Source organism: Neodiprion pinetum, chromosome 4 (genome assembly GCF_021155775.2).
Source record: "Neodiprion pinetum isolate iyNeoPine1 chromosome 4, iyNeoPine1.2, whole genome shotgun sequence".
NCBI lineage: Eukaryota > Metazoa > Arthropoda > Insecta > Hymenoptera > Diprionidae > Neodiprion > Neodiprion pinetum.
In genome coordinates, this window is record NC_060235.2 from 884,935 (window position 1) to 907,329 (window position 22,395).

General features: G+C 40.1%; 1 protein-coding gene across 1 annotated transcript; it reads right to left on the reverse strand.

Moving 5' to 3' along the window:
- Positions 1-1,866: 1,866 nt before the first annotated feature.
- On the reverse strand, positions 1,867-20,781 carry LOC124216210 (Allatostatin double C). The gene is made up of 3 exons (XM_046620462.2): positions 19,974-20,781; positions 4,152-4,328; positions 1,867-2,795 (listed from the first exon to the last, which is right to left on the reverse strand). The coding sequence occupies exons 1-3, from the start codon at positions 20,121-20,123 to the stop codon at positions 2,709-2,711; spliced, it is 414 nt and encodes a 137-aa protein (XP_046476418.1). The 5' UTR covers positions 20,124-20,781; the 3' UTR covers positions 1,867-2,708.
- Between the last annotated feature and the right edge of the window lie 1,614 nt (positions 20,782-22,395).

Genomic DNA, 22,395 nt, shown 5'->3' on the forward strand with positions numbered 1-22,395 from the left:
TTAGACTGGCCCTGAGCCAACCATGGAACGTCTCGTTCTCACACCGCAGGTTCCAAGTTCATACGGGAACCAAAAAAATAATATCCAATTCGAATTCGAATCGTAATTAACGATTTCAGAGCCCTCGGATACCGTGTTACATGAAAATATGACGATTTTTTTAATTTTGAACCACTACAACGGATTCACCATCACGAATTTTGGAAAATTGATCTTGGGTTCGTTATCGGTGACCCGAAAAACTTCCGCCTACCAATTACCACCATAATCGGAATATTTTTAGATTTTTTTCAACCTTGTTGGATCGCCATTGCGGATGTCGCAATCTGACTTTAGATTCGTGATTAGCGACCCAAAAAACCTCACGATACCAATTTTCATTCCAATCCATTCATCGTCGTTTTTGTTTGATTTTTTGTAATTTAGTTAGTGAAACAATTGAAAAAGTCCCGAACCGATCAAAGTAAAAATCCAATCGGTTCTAAGTTTGCGAAAGCCGCGTCAATTGAGACCAAAATCGTTGAAACCCGTCGACTCGTTCTCGGGATATCGTCTCGAACTCAGCTTTTCATTTTCCGCTTGATTACAATAACTTTCTTTTTCCCCCAGAGAACAGAGAAACGAGAAGTTAAAAATTGCAACAAATTCGGCTTTATGCGGCTCCGCAGGAGTCGCGGGACTTCGTTACAGGCGCAGTTGAGCCGAGTGTGTGTCTCCAACGGCAACAGGTGGATAATCTCATAAAGTCGGCCAGCTATTCGCGGGGTTATATCTGTATATACCTACCTATACGTATACAGGGTGGGAGGATGATTATGTGTACCGACCGTGAGCGAAACGAGGGTATATAATGTGGGACGAACGTACCCGCCACGATAAATAACCCAGAGTTTGTTTTGTGCCTGCTGTTTCTCTTCTAAATTTCCTTTCCACGCTTACTTCTTTCTCTCTTTCCTCCCTTCCTTCCTTCCACACACTTTATCATTTCTCCAGAGACTTGTCGTACGTTAAAAGTTTGATGAGAATTTTACGTTGGTAACAATCTACGGGATTTTTGCGGGTAGCAAAAGCGAACAAAAAAAGAAACCGCTGACATTTTTACTCGCGTTACAGGTTCGTCACAAGTTAATTAATTACTGATGCTCGTATAACTTGTGATTGAATTTTTGCTTTACCGCATGCGCTTGCACGTATTTTCTTGTACTGTACTCTATTCTTACAAAGTACGGAATATTATTACAGGCCTGAACGTAGGTGTATGATATTTGCTAACGTAATTGGCGCAGCCCCATTCCGCGCCTCTTCACCCTCAGAAATAACAACCGTTGGTCCCAAGTTATTCAGCGACGCCGGTTTACAATTAGCCTGTGCAATAACGCGCAACGGACTCTCTGTCCCATTGTTCCCCCCTTGAAAATAATTATTCAACGTTCGCCGCAATTTTCAGAAAAACTCGACGCGTTTATGCGTCGGTAGACCTGTGTAGGCTTCGCCCGCATATTTTTTCGTGCTCTGTTGTACGGGTTAGCTGTTTTTCTTATTGTTATTCTTGTTATACTCGGTCGAGGAAATCCTCCTCGAGTCCTTATCGTGTCGATAAATTAAAATCTAGAATGTACCCAACTTTTTATCGGAATAAAACCGCATTTAAATCGCAGCTCGATTTATTATTAATCTTAGACAATAATATCAGAAGTGATGATTGTTTAAAATTTTCGAGGTACAAGAATATGTAGGAGCTGAATGGGAAAAGAGAAAATTATTATTGCTCGTTTTTGTGTAACGAAAAAAGCTTTTGATAAACATGAAATTGAATAAAAAATTCACACATACAAGATCCTAATTCCTAATAATGAATATTACTCATTTCGCACACTATTCGAATATGGTATTTAATAATTATTAGGGTGTATAATGAAAAACGTTCGTGTCAACGATGTGTATACAAACGATTGTGGTACAGATCAATTAACAATTACAGATAATACAAACTGCTTGTTAATTATACAAGAGAAAAAAAGGTCGGTGTTCTTTTTCATGCCACGATATTATATTACGTGAGCGTTTATACGTAATGCAAAATGGTATAATCCTCGTTTTTTGTCACGCTTCACATATGCGTCGCGATAAATAACGGAATCTGTATACTGTATGCAATAGATAATATACACGTAATAAAGTTATAATGATACCCTACGTCAGTCTCGATAACACAGTTTCGGGTTCACGGATAGGTACGTCATGGGATTCAATATTGTGCGCTTGAAACTATATAAAGGTTGCGTAGAAACAGCAGTAATGGTAGTCGATCAATCTAATCAACAATATAACAAGATTCTGAGAAAAAGATACTTCAGATTGGTACGTACATGTAATTGAAATCAGCGATTACACATCAATTCTATGAAACGAAAGTACGGATTAGAGACCGGACAATCTTTTTTTTTTTTTTATTGGTACACAGTTTTCAAATTTCATCCAAGTCGGTGAGAATTACTCGAATCGTTATGCAGCGTCAGTTGCAGCAAGATTGCACCTAGTAATTGGAGATTCTTGGATTTTTTCAATTTACTTTTACTGTTTTTTTTTTTTTTTTTTTCTTTTTCTGGTTTTCTTTGATTTTTCGCTTTATAACTCGATATAGTTAGTAGAGGAAGTGATACAGAGTGGATAATTTATTGTTGCATGCTCGCGTTCGTCCGTCTTCATCACTTTCTCTTGAAACATGTCACAGCGTTGAAGTAACACCGCCAATAGACCCGACCCTTCGCCTGTCCACGACGCTGGAGATCCATCTGCAACTCGGTTACAGAAAAACAAACGCCGTTTATTGATTGCGGAAAATTTTGCGAACACGTTAGGATAATGAGAAATCGAGATATCGACGCTGACACGCGTACAGGGGAAAAAAGTACCGTTCGACTCACTACCTCTTCGACAAAATGAGGGAGTTGCGCAGTTTTTTGTTAAGGCGACTGCAGAAATGCTCTGATTGTGAGTCGATAAATCGATAGTCCAATTTGCCAGGGAAAAAAAAAATTGTTGTTACGATGTAGTAAATGCAACGCTTGCTTATTTTTTTTTTTTTTTAGACTTGCAGGAATATAAGCGTGTGTTTGAAATTTTAAAACGTGTTGAAGTTCCGAATTTGATAAGTTCCGATAACGCATAATTCCGAATATTTGCTTAAGAAACAACAAAGTTTTGAACGGTCGGAAAGCCAACGGCTCGAGGTTCCGAAAATTAATATATATTCAGACAGCGTAGTTTACTCGACGAGTGGGTGTTGAAAAATGAGAAAAACCGAAAATCAGAATGACCCGGATTACGAACGCAAAAATATTGAAAATCCAAAACAAAAAAAAAAGCAAAGTGGCGAAATTTCATCCAGCCAAAAATTTACGAAACTGAAAATCTTGATTCATCCGGAATTTCGATATTTCCGATTTAAAAAATTTCTCATCTTCGCACTTTTGGAACTTTGACTTGTCGCAGATATGCCCTTTCGGAATTTTGTCTTATCAAAAATTTGGGCCTCGAATTTCGGACAATGCGAAACGTCAAAGTTTGATTTCACTAGTCAAGTTTCGCCACCAAAAAAATCGTAATTTTTCAAATTCGAAAGTTTCAACCCAGCCTCTTCGTAGGAATAAATCTGGATAATTTCTATTGCAACCGAGGGTTGGCAGAAAAGCTTGCGTAAGCAAGGCGGCGTACAACTGGCCGCAAGTCCGAGAGCTTTCGAATCATGTTCCGGCGATGGATAGAAACAATCCGCATTGCAGGTACGCACATTTGCCGCGACGTAAGACGCCTGTTGTTGATTTGCGCGTGATCCGATACACCGAGAGAGAAAATAATATCGCAACTGTATCGATTGGAAATACCTGTCAGAGACAGACGAACACAGTTCCGCTAATTACAATACGAGAGGGCATTTCTCCTTAGCCGTGACGATGACGTCACGCCGGCTGTCAGTACCAGACCGAATTTTTCTACACCCAAATACGCTTGTAATACACTCGAGAAATCTAGCCGACCGACGAAAGTCGCGTTAGCGAGGCGGGAACTTTAGCGTTAAAGTCTATCGCGATGTACGTTAATTCGATTTAAACAGAGGATATTAAAATTCGGTGAAAATTTATACCCACCGTCTGTTCGTCCGCCGATACTGCAGGGACGATCTGCGAGCTTACCAGCTGCTGCTGGGGCGCCGATCTCGAGATCGATCTGCCGCTCGATCCTCCCGAGCCTTGCTCCTCCACCGCCTTCTGCAGCGCGACCATCAACCTGTCCAGCAGCAAAGCCGCCCTCTTCGGCACGACCACCTGCAACGAGACGAGACGTCGATAATTTTTACAACGCCCTTTCACTCGAGGTGTCCAAAGGAATCACGAACGAGAAGCTTTTCGGACCTCCGAAAGGACCCAAGAATTTTTTCGATAAGAGAATCGATCCGCGATCGAAAATGAGAATTGAAAAGGGCTGTTGATGCCATTTTTTATATTTTATTTCTTTTAAAATGTTGTTCATGCTTCCGAAAAAATTGGCCTTGGCATCACGGATAAAGAAAAATATCGTCGATCTTACATTTTTTATGGTGAACATACACAGGCGGTACTTTTTTGGAGTTGATTGTACAACAATTGTCGCTAGATTTACAAATCCGATAACAAACGAGTTGCAAAATCGTTAGTAAGATATAACCGGAATTCATGCACATTTGACTCGAAAGAAGTGCCGTCCGTACGTTCACCACAACACATGTCAAATCTACGCTGCGTTTTTTTCCGTGCAAATCGCACGCGTGCTTTTTGAAGAGAGTTTTTTAAGGGAAAGTAAAAATGACACTTACGGCCTTTTTCAACTCTAATTTAGAATCGGTTCGTTGTTGTTGAAACGGTGTCTGATGTTTTAGCTTTGAGACTCGCTGATTGAGCAGCTTAAACTTCGTTTAATGAAATCACACCTACGTCGCGATTACACGGATATAAATTCTTCGTAATATACCTAGTTTGCGGAGGTGCAGGAATTATTCGGAGGGGTGTAAAACAAGCTACTTTAACAAGTAGCCTGCACGCGCCGCCGTAAATCAGAAACTTAGGTTTGCTGTAATGTACAATAAATTTGCACCAAGCTTCTCCTCTGCAACTTCTGCCCGTAAGCCGACAGACGTAATTAATTCAGCAATTTATAAGAAAACTTGCTCGCGCCCACGGATTTATAATACGATGATTGAAACAGGAATCGAACCGAGCGATATTCTTCTGGGTGAAAATATAGGAACTTTGAGGGGAAAACGATCACTTTTATTTAGTTCTTTTCGTTTCATCATTTAACCTTCTCTAGTCGGTCGGGGACAGTAAGTGGATTCGATGAACTCGAGATCTTCAAGTTACGCAGTCTGTGATCCTCGCGTATGTCAAGCGGGAATCTCTGCAGTTGCCTCGAAATTATTTTTTGTGGGTAAATTGGAGAAGTTGAATGAATCACTTAAATCTGGGACGAGTGGATCTGATTTGCGGCGTATAAAGCAAGCCCTCCGAGTATAGGTACATGATCGTCGGATTTACCGAAATTGAATTTACCCAATTCGTTCCTCGCCGATGAGGTGGGAGGGGGTTGAGAGGAAGGGGGGTGTCACGAGTCGAACGACGATACCAAAATAGATGTATACCTGTTTGGGAGAAAAAAGAGAGAGGGGAGAGAAAATTGGCGGAACCGTCAAATTTTTATTACGTACTTGAGAATCTCGCGGTATAGATATAATTGCTAATATATTTATTTGTAAAGGGCCCCGTAGAATCCTTACGGAAAATGGCTCCCCGTCGAATTGGCTGGATTTTCAGTATGTTATATTACACATTCTCACGATCAAAAGTTCTCACGGACACAGGTCCGGAAAATCAGTCATTTCCGAGATACAGGCTTTCAAAGAAAGGTGTCCAGATTTTTTGATATCCGTGGATGTCGCGATTTTCACGAACTTGAAATCAAACAGATCAGTCAAAAAAATTCACGGTTGATTATCACGGATAGGCAGAAAGCTGCGATTGATTCCATCGACGCATCGATTCCATCCGTGAACTCGCCGGTTTACCGGAAGGAGCTGCAACGTCGGATTTCGCGTGAAGAACGAGACCCTCCGACTCTTTCGATAATCGACTTTTCCTGTTTTTCACGCCTGTGCGAAGTCTCTCCGAATAGGCTGTGCAGTTTTCGAGTGATATATTTGATTTCAAGTCCCCCTTGAAGCTTTGTAATCCGTAAAAAGCTCGTAATTCATAGATATGAAAAAATCCACGCACCCTCGTCCGGAGGCCGCATCTCGGAAGCTAGTGATTTTTCTTACTTGCGTCGATGAGAACGTTTGATCGGTAGGATATGTGCTGTAATTAATATACTAAAAATGCAGCCAACTCGACCGGGAGCCAATTTCCATAAAGGTTCTGCGGGGTTCTTTGAAGGAAAACACAATTTTTAACGACTCGCGAAGCTCCGCGGGATAAGGCTCCTTTCTTCGCTTAAGAATAATTACAGCGATAACTTTCGGGGTCTTTAATAGCTCGGCGAATGAGAGAAAGAGCGAAGAAACGAAAAAGACGATCGCTATGTTTGTGCAAGAAAACGAAATGGCCGACCAGTTTTGCGTTTAATTCGGTGAACCGGCGGAACTGTTCGGGTTACCGAGGAGAGCTTTGATGAAAAGAATGTTAAATAATCAGTTTGCTCAGCATATCGTTCCCAGTTATAACAAACCCAGGCGCCATCTGCAGCGCTCGGTGGATGATGAGAAAAATTTAAATCTCAAAAAGTTTCCCATCCCCGAGTTGCCGCCGCGACGGCTAAATTATGCATCGCTCGCAATGAATGAATTTCAATAATTAGCCCGCCTCCACAAAGCTGAGAAACTCTTTCTAACCGCCCCGAAATCCTTACCGCGAAACAAATTTCTACCCAACTGATTCGCGGCCGGGATCCGAAGCCTCGAATCAACTTGATGGAAGCTTCGCGACGCGATTTAGGTCGGCGATAAAAATAACGAGGAACGCGAATCGCTCCTTTTGCCATCTGCGTCGGTTGAAGAGCGAGATCCCGGATACGGCAACGGGCAGCGGGGGTATTAACGCCTATTTCCATTCTGATAATGAACACCTTTTCACCACCGCAAAACGTTTGCCGTGAATCAAGCATCCGGTCGTCGGGGAGATTGATTTTTAACATCATTGCGAAACGCGTATATTTTCATCGATTCCTCGTTGCGAAACTTTATAGTCGCTAATCGCTGATGAAATAAAATTCCGTGTCTGATGTTCTTCCTATGCAACGAGGACTTCTTTTAATTATTCGGAAACTTTAAAAACATTTGATTGTTTTTGTTTTTCGAGGAGAGGGGTTGGAACTCCGAATTTGAACAGTTCCGAAAGCGCCTAGTCCCAATTTTTTGGTGGTGACACTTGTTTTGGATTTAGAATATTTTTACGTTCGTAATCCCGGTCATTCTGATGTTCGGTTTTTCTGATTATTCACACCCACTCTATGTGGGTATATTTTAACTTTTGGAATTTTACTCTATCGAAACTTGATTTGTCAGAATTTCTCGCTATCGGAACTTTACCCTACCGTAACTTGAATTTTCGGAATCTTGCGTTTCGGAACTTTGAGCCGGGTTTCGGACCATTCGAAACTTTGTCGTTTCGTAAAAGTTTGACTCCTTCACTTCAAGTGTTGCCGGCAAAAAGTTCAGGATTATTCGCTTTCGGAACTTTTCAAATTCGGAACTTCAACCCCTCCCCGATTTCTTGACGCAGTCAGGAACGTAATTAAAATAAAAAAATATCCCGTTAAATAAATCGTTTTCATTTATTTAACGGGATATTTTATCATTATCCAGTCGTCGATTGTCTCGCTTTTTGCAAATCGGTTTCTATGCGCGCTGCGGTTGCCTGGGGGACAATGCTAATTAAAACAGAACCGAAATGTCCACAACTATCGTTGAAACATATGCGAATAATAATCAGTCTGCGATCCACTATTCCGATACATTAATGACAAGTCGACGCGGTGTGCTAAACAGCTCTAAAAATTATATGGTAATTATTCGTCAAAAACGCACCGGGTGGCGAATTCTTAACCGGAAATCATTAACTGCGGTGGATAATCCTTTAGACATCACAGTTTCGCGGTTCAAAATTTCGGCCGTAGAAAATTCTGAAGAAATATGCAAAGATTGAAAATATATTCGAGATTTTAAATTCTCGAACGGTGAATCACGTTTTTTGATCGACTCTGCAAACACGGGAATAAATTAAATTATACCAGTGAAACTCGGTATAACAGCTGAATGATTTCATTAGCAAGCGCCTGCCAATTTTGATTGATGAATAAAAAACGAGAAGAAACAGATAAAATGCTCGAAACTTCTAAAGATCGGACATTTAACTCAATAGAACGAAATTTCAAAGCCGATTTTGCTGAAAAAAAATGTACAGTGTAGGCCGGCTGAAAACAGCGAAAAGTAAACTCTGGAGAAAAAGAAAAACAGTAACGGGGAAAAAAGCTTTTGAAACAGGCGTACAAAAGCGCTCTGAATATTCAATTTTCTCCTCGAGCGATCGACGCGACTACCGCGATTCAATTAACGCCTCAAACTACTCGAAAAGAGGGAGCCTTGCAGCTTCTAGAAGTCGAGAACGACGAAGATCTAGATAAGCTCTGGAACACAATGGAATCTGGGTAGATAACGTAGCCCGTAGTCAGCAGTGGTGATGCATGCTACAATTCTATCTGAAAGTGCCCCTCGCGATCAGCTGTTTCAAGCTTGCTGGGCTATATTTTACGCAAATTGATTAAACGCCGCGCATCCAGAGGGTGGTCGTGCATTAGACCATGCAGGGTGTATAATTTCAACAAAAACGTGTCCGAATCAAAAGAATTGCCAAAACAGAATATACGCAAGCTCCGCAGACTGAAAGCGATCAAGTCTAATTCAATTTAGGGTCTTATGGGACGTATATTCTCAACCAAAAGTGAGTCTGGGTGAGAATATTGAATACTTTGCGATGAAATTGAAATCTGAAAAAATCAATCATAACCAAGATGACGACAAAATTCGTTTTAAGTAATAATAATAATACATACAAAAAATTGTTAATAAACTGTTAAAACAAAAATTCGTACGACAAATCTCCAGTGACATTTTTTTTATTACATGTAAAATGAGTTCATTGATTTTTCTGAATTCCTACTATTGTTTTTTTTTTTTTTTTTGAAGTTACGACTACTTTTTGAAATACTCCGTTTTCCATAATTTTCTGACGCTCTATGTAGACATTTGACGAAAAGAGATCTAAAAGTTCAGGACTTTTGATCAATTTTTTATAATCGAAGAAATTCTCAAAAACGGATTTTTAAATATCGCCTAAAATTTATTAAACATTTTTTTTTCAAAGTTTCAGAAAAATCGATGAATTCATTCCATATGAAGGAAAGAAATTTCACTAGAGATTTGTTGCACAAATTTTTGTTTCAATATTTTATGAACAACTTTGCGGCACTGTTATTATTTGAAACGAATTTCATTATCATCTTGGTCATAATTGAGTTTTTTTTCAGATTTTCATCTCGTCGCAAAGTATTCAATATTCTCACCGAAACTCACTTGGTTGAGAATATACGTCCCATAAGACGTCCCTTAAAGGGTGAAAGACAGTTCGGAACCATTATTTAAAGAAATTTAATTGAAATGATGAAATGATTAAAAAAAATTTATCAGTTTAATTTTTTTTTTTTTTTTTCTTCCTCCATCAGGGTGAATTTCTTTCGTTGAAATTAAACGGATGGTCGATTTCATTGCAGTTTTACTGAAATTTCTTGCATATTCTCAGGAACGTTGATCGGGTGAGGATAGTTGAAATAGTCGAATGCCTTACATTTTGTATCTCAGTTGCTTAACGCGCAAAGAAATTTGAGCCTTTCTCTTTTCCACCGTTGGGGGCAAAACTCGTCTAACAACGAAAAAGCCGACCGAGGATCCCGAGAAGCAAAAAGAGGTGTCGAAAAGTCCGAGGCTCCGTGAGGCGGTGGGCGAATTAGACTTGTCCAATCTCCCGGAGGAAGCTTTCGAAGCGGAAACGTCACATTCGCATTCACACCCGGGCGTGTAAGACAGACCCTCGCACGTCTTTCGGACGATTACGGAAACGCCTAATGACGCACTCGCCGGCCAAAGGGACGCGTCATAAATTAGAAAGAGAACCCTTCACCCGAGACACTCTCATCAGCGGACGATTGTCCCGCCGCTCCGCAGGAAGACCCGAGGAATCGCCAATTCGGCCGACTTGCCGTCGTTTTGCACCTGCGGGCGGTTTGAGAGAAAGAGAGAAAAAAAACAAAAAAAAAAAAAGGAATTCACTCCGAGCCCCTCGGGAGGGGGGGTAAATCGGTCCAATTTTGGCCCTCTGTGCAACTTTGGATACGAATTGCACCGCGCTTCGTGTATTCTGTGCCTGCTCTGCTGATCCTTGGGCAGAAATGTGCGAAATAAAACTTGAACACGGCTGTCCGGCTTATCGTCGGCGTCGCCGCAAAAAGCTCGCTAAAAGCGCGGCTTTCCGCTAAGTGACCATTCCGTAACCTTTAAGCCACTGTCGGTTCAATGCCAAGTCAATTTGCGATCTGTCTTTCCTAGCTGTCGCAGCTGATCGTGAGCTGTTCTATCGCCGCGTTTGCAGTTGCAAATTGGAGTTATTACAATTCAAGAATTATGCTAGTTTCAAATTTTTTATTATTATTCTAAATTACTTGTTGTAATTTCTAGTTCTCGTCTGGCGACCTCGATATTGCATCAAAACAGTCTCGCGATGGCTCATTTTATTCCTCATTCTTTCTGAATTCACTTTTTAACCCCTGAAATGCGGGAAATGTCTGAATGTCGGAACACGTGTCAAAAAACTGCATATTTTTTAACGATTTGCTAGGTATGAGTAGCTTTCTTGAATTCTGCTAGAAAAGTGCGATGTAGCGTCGAAATTCGAACCCTTTGCGTTCGTTTGTTTATGTAACCTTAGCCGGTCACACCTCTGTAAAATTGCATAACGGTCAGACTCACCCCAAAAGTGATATTTTGCTTCAAAAATGAGATCTAAAAATCTATCAAAGAAAAGATCTAGGTATTATTTAAGGACCGCATGAAAAACTCTCTCAGTTCTTCCGACCAAAACTGATTGTTTAAATATTGCAAAGCGTGACCGATTAGAATTAAATATGGGATGAAAAATGGTAATCGATTTTGCTCGGTCGGTAAGGGTGGGAGTACTACACGACCATAACCGGCCGGGTTCGAAACTTGGCTGCCAATGAAATCGTCTGAAGACAAACGCTTCGGTTTGCCAAAATTTAGCAAACTCCGCGAACTTTTCACCGATCGTGACGCCGCGTTTATCCGGCTTATAACGTAGCCCGGGATTTTCCGCAGGATGTGCTTTCTTCAACAGCCGACGATTCTCCTTGTCGATTCTATCGAATGAAAAGTACCGTTTCGCGTTTTCCTGCAATTTTTATTATTGGATAAATCTGCAGCCACCTGCGTCCCCGATTCTACGCATCGCTCCGTATAAAATCACGGAGTGTATTTCAGCGCGCGGTGATTCAACGGCGTAACTAACGCAATAAACCCCGCACAGCATTAATGGCTTATACCGTCGGTAATACGTCGAGCTATATCTACTACCTCATAATATTGTTCCCCGGTATTATCAACCTGTAGGCAAGGGTGTATAATTGAGTCCCGGTAAAACGCCGTGTCTATCATATGCGAATTAACGGACCTGAATAACTGCGCCCCGCGTAATTCACTTACATCCGACAACGTCGACTCGCTAATTTTCATGATTCTTCAACTCCCTGCGCGGTAAGCATGCCTCAAATCCCGAAGTGTAATCCTCGGCATGGTCTCGCTGTTCTTTTACAACTTTCTCTGGAAATCTATCCTTCTCTGTCTCAGATCGTTGATTCGTTTGATAAAATTTTGGAAGCATACAATATTTTTTTTTCTCAATAAAGTAATTCCCCTCAAAGCGATCCGTTCGTCATACGGTAACGAGATAATTTCTTCAAAATAGAAGTTGAAAATTTTCAGCGAAAATTGCACGGTATTTCACAAGGAACACGCGATTGATGAAATTGATAAAGTCTCATCGTCGTCGTTGCAATTTCCGATTCAATCGGGACAACGAGGGGTGTGAAATAATGCAGAGAGTCTAGAAATTCGAGATATTGTTATACCCGAGGCGAAGAAGACGACGGGTAAAGGATACAAATGAAGTCGAGTAATATCGCGAAGTGGAAACACGTACTTCATTGACGGTGAAGAGCCGGCGAGTCCTGCTGCAGGAAGCGGAGCATCCTTGACGCGAGACGGAGTCCGGGAGCCGGTGTGATGAATTTTCGTATTTCCGTTTCTCGATGCGCGAAATCCCGGCGATTTCGCAGAATCGCGCCTGCGGTATAAATCATTTGAATGCGGGCTGGAACGAGCCGCTAAACGTTAGCGGCGCGACTGACGAGCCGTGTAACAGGTGATAAACGACCCCAACACCGCCCTGCTGTATGCAGGCCAGCGGAAGATGCTTGGGGGTGAAATCGCTTCGAGCTGACGGTGGGAAAGAAATTCTTGAATCAGCAAAATACATTTTGTCGGAGTCCGTTCGCTTGAATCGCTTGAAAATTTTAAAATTCACAATATTGCAAGGAACTCGCGCCGTGTTATCTTGAATAAATTGATAGCTAGCATGATCATTCAAAGGCTTGATTCAATTCTGAATTAAGTCGTCGCAAGTATCTCGTTCGGCAAAAGTATTTTGTTGAATTTAGTAATTACCGTCTTCGCCGCGTTTAACTGTAACATTTAATTAAATCGTAATATCACTTGACTCAAATAATCGTTTCCATTCGTGAGGACTTTGGAATTCGCGAGGGGTTGGATCATTAATAGAAAAAAAGAAAAAAAAAGAATTCTCATTCTCGTCATTTGGAGAACTTGCCCCGTTGGATAAATACAAGGTTGTGAATTTTCTCTCGCAAATGTAGCTTTTCTCACTGACAATGAGACACGCGAGCTTCCGAGAAGTAACGAAGCGTTGAATTTCAGCGCGCAAGTAGTAATTTCAAGCAATGCAGCAGAAATCTGCAGGTGCTGATTTAGAGCCCGATTGAATCGATCAACGCGCATATACCTGCGAATACACTATACATGTAGATACTTTATACGTCTTGGGGCGTCAGAATAGAATTCTCCCGGCTGTTTTATATGCAATCTGCGAGATGAGAGGTGGAGCAGTTCCTTTTGCAGAAATGAGAGAACGCGAGGAGAGAAAGAGAAAGGAAACGACGCCGCGAGATAAGGGTCGTTATGTCACGAAGACTTCGTTTTTCCTCATTTTACACCGAGGAGAAATTGTTTTTTCGAGATAAATTAATACCCATACATATATGCGTGTATGTGTGTGTGTGTACATATATATGCAGTTGGAATATCCGATAACGCGAAATTACTTTGCAGAGAGTGAAGCTATCGGTTTCAACATGATTTAACGCCTCTGATACTATACTTCTCTCCGTCGTTGGGGAATCGAAATTAAAGAATCTCCATTTCTATCCTTTGCATAAGTTTTCTCAACTCGTCGCTGACTTATTTTTTCTACTTCCCACGTTCATGCAACTGCCGGATAATCTATCGGCGGAGAAAACTCGAGCGACGTATTATTAATTGAAATTACGCGATTCTGCAGCTTTGAAATTAGTTCCGTATTAAGAGAACGCGGTTTCCGTTCAATCGATATTCGCCTCGATCGATAAGGGGCGATATTACTTTACGTACACGAAATCAATGGTCAGTTTTTCCAATTTATCAAGAAACATGAATTGATGTTTTTCAATTCTGTCTTTCATACATGTTGATATAAATCTTGAAGTACAAGAAAATTTCCCTTCTTAATTATTGTAAAACAAAATGCCGACGGAGTGGTCGATAAAATGAAACGATGTTTTTCAATTTTCAACCCGTCAACCTTAAATTTCGACTCTAGCTTTGTAATGATATTTTCTAGTACAGTATTTAGGATTTGTTCGATTGATTGTGAAATTTACCGATTTCATGCCCCTTTCTTTCCTTCAGACAATAAAAAACAAACATTTTGTAAAATTTAATATCTTTATAAAATCCTACGCACTTTACTGGAAAATGTCATTCCAAAGCTAGAGTTAAAATTAACTCAACTCCCCAACTCAATTGAAACCTTATTCTCGCTTTTGATTCAACGACGTTCCTCCTTACAATTTTGCTCATTTATGCAGAATCCTTACCGAATATATTATCACAACCTTGACAAACGACGAGATATCCATCCGACAGTCCGGCTCGCTGCGCGATTCGTTTAACTGTAATTATTAATTGTACAGCAAAGTCAATTCAGCCTCTTAATTGCTATAAGGATACCCTTTGATGTTTGACTTTCGGGAGAACGATTCAAGAGATTCCATGCAGAACGCGCGAATCGAACAGCTTTCAAATGCTATAAAGCTGCAGATTGAACCTGAGTGAGAATTTATTTCTCAAACGAATCCTTATCTGCAATTTTTTATCCTCGGAGCGTGGGAATCGGCCGCGTTTACTCCTCGACTCCACGCGATCAGCTCGCTCCGACATCGCGCGTATAATTGAGTCCCGTCCAATTGAGATTCGCCCCGGGTCGAAGTCAAGGGTTGCTTTCTAATTAGCAGCCAACCCGCGCCTCGCATTCGGCCGAGCTGTTCTGCGCTTATTACCATGGAAAGTGATTAACCATAGCTCGCCATCTGCACTGCAGACTGCGAAAAGATCCAGACCTGCCAAAAACCCTTCTCGACGCACCCGCGAATTTGCCAAGTGACGAATTTCTTCGCATTTCAGTGAAATGTTTTCTCTCGCGTTGCGGTGCATTCGAATTTCAAGGAGCCCGAGATCAAGAAGTGCGGATATCGCATCGTCTGTCATTCTGTATTTACGAACACATTTACCGTACAAAAGAGTTGTCAATTTACAAATTCGGGGTAGCGACTTGAATTACCATGTATTTGTTTCAAATTTATAATAAAAATTCTTGCTTTTATTAAAATTTATGAGGATTGCACAAAAAAAAAAAGTAATTTGAATTTCAAGAATTTTTTAGTAAATTTATTGTATTTGTAAATCGATATGGTGAATCCCGAATAAAACTTCCAATACTCTGGAGGAAGTTTTATGAACTTTATTTACGCAAGCGAGTCGATTTTCATCAATTTTTACAAGCCTCAAGTATACGAATTTGACAAACTTATACATTAATCGAATTAAATCTAGTTTAAAAACGTCCCTGTTATTTGAGAAAAAAATTCAAAACCAGTGAATTTCAATTCATAAATACCTTCTTGTATAATCAAGGTCAAAGAATCAATCGCATCATTAAAACATTTTTCATACCAAAAAATCATCAAGTTTGTCCGATTATGGTGAAAAATATCTCGTTTCATCGGAGAATTAATATTGTACAAATCATCCGAATAAAATGTTCTTTTAATATAAATTCAGCGAACAAAAATTCATTTCACAATGTTTACGACTACTTTCTTTCATACAGATGTAAATAAATTCAATAGCTTGACTACGGCTGCTGTTCAAACCTAATTTGTTTCGCGAAATTTTTGTTTCAACACTTTTTTCACCTAACGCGCCGGGCCTGAAATTCTATTACAACCGCGGGAAAGTGAGTCTAAAAGTTTTACACGCGAGTATAAAAATAAATATGCTTAGAAAAAAATCAGTGGAAATGCGGTGAATGTAACAGAGAAATCGGATCTCGAGATCCTTCAGCTTACCCGCGTCTTTGTTATTCAAAGCCTCGGCAAGCCGGCGCTAAAAGAGTGGTTTTGACGAGGACGCGAATGTCAAATTTTGCGTGGATGAACACGGGCGTGTCTCGCGTTTTGCGGTTCGGAATTTCGCTTCGGAAAAGCCTGTCCTCGACATTCCCCAACACAAAGCACTTTCACGTAGGAGATTCGAGGCGAGGTACGTACGCGTAAAATCCCGCTGCACGGTTAGATATTCCGCGGATTTTCTTATTTTCGAATAATTTAACTCTATTCTTTGCCGTATCTTTCGAAAACAGTAACAAAAACGCGCGAAATTCACTGAGAAATAAGGATAAAGGAAGGTAAACAGCCCCTAAAAAGAGGAAAAAAAATCAAAAAAATCTGGTATGAATTCGCACAAAGTTGGGGTATGTATCTACCACCATTTTCGATTTCGCTACAATAGAGTGAAACGAAACGCTGCTAAATCATACCTCTCGCACAGCAAAGAATGTTGTCACAATCACACCGCGCGTGTTTTCCTTTTCCTTTTCACATTCTTATTTTTATTTCTATTTTTATTCCCCTCGACGGACGAGCAACGGAAGAAGAAACGCGCCTAGCCCACTCGAGTATAAAGTTCAGCTACAAAATTTCCTTCTCGGTTCTTTCCCGTTTTCCTCCTCCTCCTCCTCCTCCTCCTCCGCCTCCTTTTCCTAACAACAATAAGTTTACGATTCTCCTGTATGCGATCTGCAGCCTCGCATTCTTCCCTCTGACGGATGGACGATCCCCTGTTTCCTTCTTCTTCTTCTTCTTCTTCTTTTTTGCTTCTATGCCTTTTATCGATTTATATTATTCGCTTTATGCCTGCGAGATGTGGGAGGGACTTTTTTTGTCAAACTTCGAGAGGAAGACAACCGAAAAAGGAAAAAGCGAAATCAACGAGCAATTCTTCTCATATTTCGCTCGCGTTGTGAAACGGAATTCAAGCTGCTCTTTCGATTGACAAGTGGGCGAAAAACGATTTTGAAATCGACGCACAATTTTCCGCGATACCTGTTAATTTTTACACAATCGTAATAATTCATATTCTCATATTCTTCTCTCTGCGTAATTAGTTATTAAACTAATTCCACAACGGATCAGAAGAAATTTAATTTTCGGTCGATTTAAGACATGTTTAATCAGTTGTACGATATAAATTACGTCTTTCTTTTTTTTTTTTTTATCAAGGGAACGCGGCGTAAAGAGCCTTTTGTCAATTATATCATAATAAAGACAATTAATTCGGACCTTCGTACACCCTCTAATTAACCAATTTCTCAAATCAACTCCTTCTCTCTCTTCCAAAGCCGCAAATAATATCGATCAGAGACACTGAAATTCGAGAAAGAAAAACCCTACCTGCAAAGAGTAAAGGATACTAAGTTTTCGTATTTATCTTTGCAAAATTATTTCAATACGTAAAGAGAGCTCGTTTTCCAGCTTATTAATTTCCAATAAAGAGTTGTCTGGTTATCGTGAAATAAATACGCGGGTGAGTAAAAGTTGAAATTAATTATCAGCCGATCGAAGTGCGAAAAGGGAAGAAGAAATTTCGAAGGGCGCAAATATACACACCTACGTAATATTATATAATCGAAAAAAATTTCCGGCATCTTCGAAACACGAGCGGCAATCAGCGGCCTATATTGCTAAAAAAAAGTATGTGTATATAGATACATATATATGTGTATATATATGTAAAACATCGAGAGCGAGCTGATGTCTTTTTCCGCAGCGAGATATTGGAAAAAAAAAATTTCAATTTTATTCGGCTTAATGCACGAGCGACGGAATGTCTTTCGTTTCCCTCCCACCCCAAAATAATTCGCTCGCCTTTTACTTCTTTTCATTATTTTTTCGTCTTATCTCACGAATTGCCAGAGCGATTTTCCGCACGGTGGCGATTAAGGCGATCACCGACGAATTCGACAAGATCCCCAAAAATTCGTGACTGTTTGTGTAATTAGATAATATTTTAGAACCACGCGTCTATCGTCGATTCGTTTGTTATATGCGTAGAATGATGGATCGATCGGTAAAAGATAATCGATTCGATCGAAAATATTTTATTCTTGGTCGTTCGTACGGCGTTTCCCGGCGCAGATCGGATATAGACTCGCGAGAACGAAACTTACGGACACGCTTTGCGAAAATTCACCACGCTCAACTCGGCCACCTGTTACCGGGTCACGAAAACTGGAAGCAGCTTTTGTCCGTGCCGAAACGAGAACATTGAAGACATAAACAACGTCTCTGCGAATACAATTATTTCGCATGTATAATCGCGGTTCGTTCCGCGACAGCTGGATTGATTAATTAGGAGAGTTTTCGGACGAGGCTGCCATTATTCACAACGAATCGCTCGTGCGTACACATGATTATTGTTCGGAGTGTAAGGATCTGCCGAATCACACGTCCCGTTTTTCGCCCCGGTCATATATCGACCGAATTTCAACTCGGATGCGAACTTGAGGATCGCTTCGGCAGAAAAATGATTTGTCATTCGATTTTTGACTCGTCAGAATTTTTCAGTACCATATACGCGAACTTGACGTTAAATCCGATCGTATTACGAACAACGCGAAACCTGATGAAATGTCGGTTGTGTGTTGTCCGGATCCTGTTACGTAGGAGAAATTGCCGGCAGGTTCCTAATTTTACTCCTTAATTACCACGAAATTAGTTCAACCTGCCAGGCTTAAATATGTCTATCAGGGCTTTCTGTTATTTTGGTTATTTTGGAATTTTTCGATTGCTCCCGAAAAATCTGTGCATAGTATATGAGAAAAAAAAAAAAAATCGTTTGCATGTACAAAAATTTTCAGTCAATATTAACATGTGCTGGAAAGCGATTGAAATTTTAAACATAAAATACCTACGTTGAAATTTTCCATGTTTTTGATTTTTTTCTTTTTTCATTATAAACTTAAATGACCCGAAAAAATCATTTCGATGCTTGGAAACAATGTTTATACTTCCAACTTGACGCGATAACAGAAATCATTTTTATAGTTTAATTGAGTGTCGTTATCTAGGGAATACGTGCGCTAAACCCAAATTATTTTGTTCCTACATTCAATTGGAAGTAATAAACATTCTTCTCAAGTATCGAATTGATGTTTCCAGTCCATTTTAGTTTATGAAAAAATAAACAATTAAAAAACATTGAAAATTTCAAAATATTATCCGAAAATTCTTATATTTACACGGGATTTCTTTTTCTTCTATAATATGAACATATTCTTGCGGTACAGTTGAAAATATTTCAAACTGATGAAAAAAAAAAAATTATTTACAATTTTCTACCGTCGCATCCTCTCAAAAGTTTGTATAGGTTAAAAGAAAGATTCTGTCAAAAGATGAGGGTTTTACGTTATGTGGAAGATCGCGGTGACTTGATTTTTCATTTTTTGTTTCACACTTATTTCAATTCGTAAAGAAACACGTTGTAGCACTTCAATTATCATCTCTTTCCTGACATTTACATTCAACCGAAAGATTAAGATCCATAACACAACGATATATCAACCGGGAATCTTATTTTCCTAAATCAAAAGTTCATATTAAATTACAACTATTCTATGAGATTGAATTAATAATGAAAAATCGTCAGATAAACTTCTCAAGATCAACTGGAGACTTGACATTGCAAGTCTGGGTCTTCTTTGTGACGTAAATTGATATTGTGATTGATGTAATCGATAAAAAACGTTTATTCACCACACAACTTGAATTGAAAGAAATGTAAAAAAGCGAAAATTCAACGGAGCGCGATTTTCCACTAAACGTAAAACGCTCATCTTTTCACAGAATCTTCCTTTCAAGCTAAAGAAATTTTTGTGGGGTACCACGATGAAAAATAGCCAATAATATTTTTCCGACGAACTCTAACACACTGTACACGTAATAAGGTATCATCAAGACCACCGACAGGAGTAAAAAATAAATAAAAAATTCAAAACGCTCAGAAAAACTTACAGTCAAGTTTCGCAATTTAAAAATGATAGTAAAATTTTGTTTCGCAACAATTTTAACGGAAAAACCGTCCGACTTACCGGATACTCGTCGTACTTCGCCGCCGGATAATCGGGATAGTCGAAGGCCGCAGGTCCACTTCCGGCGGCGCTTCTTTTGGCCATCGCGTGTCCGCTGGCAGTCGCCACGGCCAGACTCACCAGCAACACGGGGATCAACGACACCCCCATTATCTTATATCCCCTCGTTTCTCACTGTTTATTCACGAACTTGTTCTCTACGGCCACGGTTGTACGATTGGTTTAAGCGGCGAGTTAGCCTTTTTGCGTGCGCGAGTGTGTATTTTTTATTTATTCCAACAACTTTTTCTTTTTACTGACGGAGTCTGGATTCGGGAAAATCTTATCAGAGCTGGGCTCGGAAGAGAACGGTAAAAGACAGAGAGTAAACAATTATTGGGAACGAAATTCGGGATCTCCAATTGTGCGGAAAAGGTAAACGCAAAAAAAAAAAAAAAAATATGGGACTCTAGTTTGTTCGAATAAATTTTTCGTAATTTTCTCGATCGAAACGAGAGTCTCAAACCTCTTTGCTTATTTCCGATTGTATCGATGACGAATTTAGACGGTGTTTAATTTTATCATGTATATGTAAAGCAAAATCTTCCAGTAACAGTAATTTTCAATAGCTTCTTCTTGATCGTTTATCTTTAATGTTTTTATTATTCCGATTAGACTCTTGATTCTTTGCCCGGTCAAATATTACGATCTCAACTCTCCTCCTCCGCTGTATTCTAGGTCCGAGCTTTTATTCTGCACATTTATTTAATTCGCAAACGTTGATATGCTGCGTTCCGTCCTTTCTTCCCTTTCTCTCTCTCTCTCTCTCTCCCTCTCTCTCTCTCTCTCTCTCTCTCCTTCCGACGATGATGTGCAACGTGTATATTATTGTTATCAGTAATATTGTCTACAAGGTGCGAAAACCGGTTTCGTCGAAATTGTAGCCTTCTTCTTATTTCCAACTCCTTCTCTTTCTCGTCTCTCGTCTCTCGTTTGATCGATTGCAAATGAAACTTTTCTAATATCGCAGTTAATTATCGATCCTTCCGATCCTTGACCACGGCGTCGATATTAACTCAGAGCTTTATTCCGATTGTTGACGTCCTTTGGGAGAAGAGCTTGAGGGTGCAATGCGAAACGTGGGGGCTGCTGCACGCTCCTATATACCGACAAACCACCACCACGCGGCTCGGCCCGACGCAGGCGCGAATTTCGACTATTCGCGCTTTAACCGCCCGCCCCGCTCGCACCGCAGAAACGGAACGAGCTGGCAAAACAAGCGGCAGAACATTGGGTGCAGGAAATCGCGATGAGACGAGGGGGACGGTTCGGCAATTATATACATATACGTTTTTTTCCTTTCTTTCAAAATCGCGAGAAAAATGCGGGTCTGTAAACTTGAGAATGAGGGAAAATAAAAGGAACCGTGTTCAAAGAGCGAAGAAACGAGAAAATATTAGCATCACTTTTTCCGACATTTCTTCTTTTACTTTATTTTGCCGGGAATCCTTGCCGTCTTCCCGGCAACGACGATTCGAACCCTGTGCCACATTATGACTTTTGCAGGCACACTTGGGACGCAGCCTGCATAACAGTCGAGTTAACCGGCTCTTTCAGAGCGTTAATGTCCCGGCATTAACTGGTACCGCTGAGTGAAATTTCCAACGTCGAGAAGCGAGAAAAGCGGGGTCGAAAATACGTTTACAAGTTAACGTGCTAGTCTAACAGCAGTCGGAGTAAAGGATTATACGCCCCTGCTCTTTATACTGTTATACTCGTATATACATATCGTCACGCGGCGTTGTTCGAATCTCATCAGACTTGACGCGCATGATCTCCGTATTTCTCTTCTTATCCTTTGGTTGTTTGAAAACTGGTTTTCAAAAACCAGAAACGTGTCCAAGCATGAAAATTCCCATTTACGCTTAAGGCGAAGCTCGAGGACCTTTCGTTACTTCTCTTATAGTTCATCTCTTCCGATCATTTGATGATTATTCTGTTCGCGAAGATGTGTGTTGACCCCTATACTTTAAAATGGAAATATGTACTCGAAATGCTTTTATTTTAGCGAAGAAATACTCTTTCGACGATATTCAGATGTTTTGGAAATGTTTTGGAAATTGAGTTTTCTTTTTTCACTTTATAATTTGTGTTTCTCTCGTAGTGTGAGAATAATTCTAAAAAAATTTATAGCGGCAATGGATTTGTCAGGAAATTTTACCCCTATATTATACGCTTGACGATTATTTAATGTGCAGCATATCTCGAGATAATTGTAAAAAACAAAAATCGAGATTGCGGACTATAGTGTACAAAAAAAAAAAAAACGAACGGGTTAATTCAATTCCATTAATAATGCAGATGACTGATAAAATAGTGGTTTGAACCGATATTGGCAAATTGTATTGTGCAATGTTTGTTTCACCGCATACTCAAATTTCAT